This window comes from Nicotiana tabacum, chromosome 11 (genome assembly GCF_000715075.1).
Source record: "Nicotiana tabacum cultivar K326 chromosome 11, ASM71507v2, whole genome shotgun sequence".
NCBI lineage: Eukaryota > Viridiplantae > Streptophyta > Magnoliopsida > Solanales > Solanaceae > Nicotiana > Nicotiana tabacum.
In genome coordinates, this window is record NC_134090.1 from 90,383,032 (window position 1) to 90,388,024 (window position 4,993).

Here is a 4,993-nt window from a genome sequence, read left to right on the forward strand (position 1 = left end):
GGCGGGGTTCGTTTGGACAAATATATACTGAGGGTGAGGTTAAATCCAGGTTGTTCGATCAAACGAGATCAACGGCTTGGATTGTTTGATTGGTTTGAACGGTGTCGTTTGTTAAGGTTAGAGGCTGGATCGGGTTCAGGGGGAAATGGTTCAGGGTTGGGTAATGGAAATGGGGCAAAGTTCTGGTCGTTGGATATGGATGAATGGATAGTTGAGATCTATTGAAATCGAAACGACGTAGTTCTATCCCTATACTACGTCGTTTCGATGGTTTCAGAGGCTGGAAGTTTGGACCGGGTATGGGGCATGTTTTTGGGCTGGGTTAATAGATTTGGGCTTTGGGATTTAATTTAGATTTGGCCCAAATTTTATTTCCTCTCTTTATTAACTCTTTTTCTTTTCCTCTCAAAAATTAAACTTAAAAATCTTAAATTAAATTATAAAACACCAAATTAACTTAAAAATACTAATTAACTCTGACTAATAATTATCACAAATAATTAAATGCCAAATTAAAAGAAAATCACACAATTTAACTAAAATTACAAAAATATGTTATTATTATTATTTTTTTTTGAATTTTCATTTTTGTAAAACACCTAATTATTAATTAATTCCAAAAATATAAAAATTCAATCCTAAATGCAAATGCTATATATTTTTTAATTTTTAATGTATTAATAAAATTAAACATGCACACAGATCTATGCAAACAAACAGGAAAATCGCACAACATTTCCTAAAAATAACACATAATTAAAGAAAAAACCTAATTTTGGGAATTATTTTGGAGTAATTCGTATGAGGCAAAAAATCACGTGCTCACACTCATTATTATAATGTTGTTACAAATTTCATGATGCATGGCCCCTGTGGTGCTGCTAGAAAATCTTCTCCTTACATGCAGAATGGTAGGTGTACAAAGCACTTTCCAAAAAAATTTGTGTCATCAACCACAATTGATGAAGATGGGTATCCAATTTATAGAAGAAGAGATGATGGTAGAACTGCAAAGAGAGTAGGTATTGAGTTGGATAATAGGTATGTTGTACCACGCAATAGATTTTTATTATTGAAGTATGGTGCATATATTAACGTGGAGTGGTGTAATCAATCACGATCTATTAAGTACTTATTTAAGTATGTTAATAAAGGAAATGATCGTATTACCGCAGCTTTTTCTCAAAGTGTAAATAAGGAAGACTCAGGGGTCGTTGATGAAATAAATATGTATTGTGATTGTCGATACATATCACCTTGTAAAGCTGCTTGGAGAATATTTAAATTCCCAATACACCACAGAGAACCATTGGTAGAAAGGCTATCTTTTCACCTGTCAAATAATCAAATAGTCATATTTTCGGATGATGATCCAATTGATGCAGTTGTCAACAGACCAACCGTTGAGGAATCTATGTTTTTAAGCTGGTTTGAAGCTAATGAGACATTTCCTGAAGCAAGAAAATTGACTTATGCAGAATTTCCTCTAAAGTTTGTGTGGAAACAAAACCCGAAAAGATGGGAAAAAAGAAGAATATCTGCATTTTCTATTGGGAGAATCTTCTTTGTTCCACCTGGATCCGGCGAGCAATATTACCTTAGATTATTGTTGAATGTCATTAAAGGTCCAAAGAGCTATGACGAACTCAAAAGAATCAACAGTTGTGATCATGAGACTTTTAGAGATGCATGTTATGCTTTGGGTTTATTAGATGATGATAAGGAATACGTGGATGCTATAATGGAAGCAAGTAATTGGGTAATGGCATCATATCTTAGGCAATTATTTGCTATGCTACTTTTATCAAATTCAATGTCACGTCCAGAAAGTGTTTGGCAAGCAACATGGCATTTACTATCAGAAGATATCCTTCATGAAGAAAGAAGAATATTGGATCACCCAGGTACTTATTTAATGCTTACAATTTCGAGTTATGATATGATACTTCTGAAGGATGGCTGATTTGCTTAACTTTATTAATTAATTTTCTTTTTAATTACTTCATTCATATTAATCTTATTGTTCATTGCTTTTTATATTTTTTTTCAACTTCATACAAAATTCATTCCAGAACTTAAGGTTCGTTAAACAATATTTTGTTATGTTTATGTCTTTTTACTATAGTGTTTTCTTTAGATCATAGGAATAATATTGGTACTAATTAATGCACTTTCCAGACATAAATACTAATAAAAAATTAATGCATTGTATTTAATGCCCTAAAGCTTCGCAATTAATACATTGTATTTAATGCCCTTAAGTTTCGGGAAAGCCTATAATCGCTCTTATGCATTCTGCACTTTAGTATTTTTTTTTAAAAATAAAATAAAGCACAAGGTTTGGACTATCTTATTCCTTCATATTCTTTGTACGTTACATGTGCTTTTAATTCATGTAAAATACTATTAAACATTTTACGGTTTCGTTAATCTTATTATTAATTTCATATTGCTAAACTAAACTTTAACATTTTATTGTATTTAATTATTTTATATTTTTATGTTATTACAGAAGTTGAGCTAACATATCATGAATTGAAAAATCATTATTTGCAAAAGCTTGAAGTTTTTTTGAAAGGTTGTGGAAGAAGTTTTCAGGATTTTCCAACAATGCCAAGGCCTGTTTATAATACGGAAGAAGTTGACAACATTAATAGATTAATACGGGATGAATTGCGTTATAATAAACGCGCTTTGGCGGAGGAACATCAACAATTAGTAAAGAATTTGACAGATGAGCAAAAGTCAGTTTATGAAAAAATAATAAGAGCTGTGAATGAAGACAAGGGTGGATTTTTCTTTTTATATGGTTTTGGAGGAACAGACAAGACTTTTGTTTGGAGAATTTTGTCTTCTGCCATAATATCTAGAGGAGATATTGTGTTAACTGTTGCATCTAGAGGGATTGCATCTTTGTTGTTACCAGGTGGTCGAACAGCTCATTCAAGATTTGTGATTCCTCTAAATCTAACCGAAGATTCAACATGTAATATTAAGCAAGGTACTCCTTTAGCAAATTTAATTGTCAAGGCAAAGTTGATTATTTGGGATGAGGCACCCATGATGCATAGATATTGTTTTGAAGCTCTTGATAAAACTTTAAGAGATATTCTTAAGTTTAAAGATGCATCCAATTTAGACCACCCATTTAGAGGTAAAACAATTGTTCTTGGTGGTGACTTCAGACAAATATTACTTGTCATTCCAAAAGGCACTAGGCAAGATATTGTTAATGCATCTCTCAATTCTTCTTATTTGTGGCCTCACTGTCAGCTCTTAAAGTTAACAAAGAATATGAGATTGCAAGGTAATGAAATAGGGACGAATCTAGATGAATGATAGTTTTTTCATATTAGATTTTGGGAATTGGCGACGGTATGGTTGGTACTTTTGTTGATGGCTATGAAAAAGTCCAAATACCATATGATCTTTTGATAAAACAGTCTGATGATCCAATATCTGCAATTGTAGAAAGTACATATCCCGATTTTAACAGTCGTTGCAGTGATATAGGATACCTCCAGCAAAGAGCTATTCTTGCTCCAACTCTTGATATGGTGGAATCAATCAACGAATATATGATTTCGCTTAATGAAAGTTCTGAGAAATTATATTTGAGTTCCGATACAATCTGCAGCTCTAACCATACTTATATAGCATTGGAACATATACACACACCAGAATTCTTAAATACTATTAAATGTTCAGGAGTTTCAAATCACGCTCGGATTATGTAATGGAACAAGGTTGATCATAACCAAACTTGGAAATCAAGTCATTGAAACGAAGGTTTTATTAGGACAGATGGCTGGACAGAAAGCATTTATTTCAAGAATGATATTGACTCCATCTGATGCTAGAATTCCATTTAAGTTCCAGTGAAGATAATTTCCAATCGTTGTATCTTTTGCTGTGACAATCAACAAAAGTCAAGGACAGTCATTGTCTCAGGTGGGATTATTTTTGAAGAAATATGTGTTTACACACGGACAACTATATGTTGCTCTTTCTCGGGTGAAAACTAGAAAGGGATAAAAAAATTTGGTTTATGATGACGATGGAAAAATAACTACTGAAGCTATAAATATAGTATTTAAAGAAGTTTTTCGAAATTTAGTCTGCCACTCGAAAGATCATTAATATCTTTTTTGAGGTTTAAGTACTACTTTTCTTGCTGAGATTTATGAACCAACTGAGAAGTAGCTGTTGAGATGATTCCTCAAACATGGAATAGGTACGCTTTAGTTTTCGATATTTTTCAAATCTTTTTCTGTTACACAATTCTAGATATATAAAATAATGTTTCATTAATGTTGCACTTACAGATTGTACACTAACTTCCATTATATGGATTAACAGTAGTTGTTACATCGCATTGGTGAAAAGTACTCAATGTCACTTACGCAAGTGGTTTGAATGTGGTAATTCATCAATTGGATAATGTGATACAATAGATTTGATTCTCAATAGCTTACTGCTACGTGTTATAGTTTATGCTACTTTATTATTTGATTATGCTCTTTCTTACTTTAACAGCAGAATTATGATCAAAGTCACCATTCTGTTAATGATGCCTTCTCCATTTAGTGCTCGAATTATTAATGTGATCTCACAGCAGGAAAAACTTAATGACATATGGAATGTAAGTGTCTTACACTTCCTTTTCATTATTCTTCTTCTTCATACTTTTCATGTAATTGGTTTATAAATTAATATTTCCCTGATATAAAGCAGTTTGGCTACAATTCCAGCTCAATAATTCTGACAGACAAGTGAACTGACTCTAAGACAAATCAAAGAGTTGAAGAATATAGTAATTGATAACGGTTCCTCAACAATGGTATTGTCACCCTTTCTATCCATAGACTAGCTGCTCCTTCTGCTTCTTCATCTATCCAAGACTTGAGTTACGTTCTTTTGAGTGAAGGACTGGGCATGTATGAGTGTTACGCTGCTCTTTTTTCACATTAGAACAATGGTGAACACGAAGAAT

At 32.4% G+C, this 4,993-nt stretch overlaps 1 protein-coding gene across 1 annotated transcript; it reads left to right on the top strand.

Moving 5' to 3' along the window:
- The first annotated feature begins 859 nt into the window (after nt 1-859).
- LOC107802863 (uncharacterized) lies at nt 860-3,339 on the top strand. Its single transcript, XM_016626439.2, has 2 exons — nt 860-1,904; nt 2,513-3,339. Exons 1-2 carry the CDS (start codon nt 860-862, stop codon nt 3,337-3,339), a joined length of 1,872 nt encoding a protein of 623 aa, XP_016481925.2.
- Nucleotides 3,340-4,993: the final 1,654 nt, after the last annotated feature.

Bases quoted from the DNA above. Each gene is read 5' to 3' on its own strand.
- LOC107802863 (XM_016626439.2), top strand. From the start codon at position 860: ATGCATGGCCCCTGTGGTGCTGCTAGAAAATCTTCTCCTTACATGCAG. The intron at 1,905-2,512 runs GTACTTATTTAA...ATGTTATTACAG, and splicing joins AAGAATATTGGATCACCCAG to AAGTTGAGCTAACATATCAT.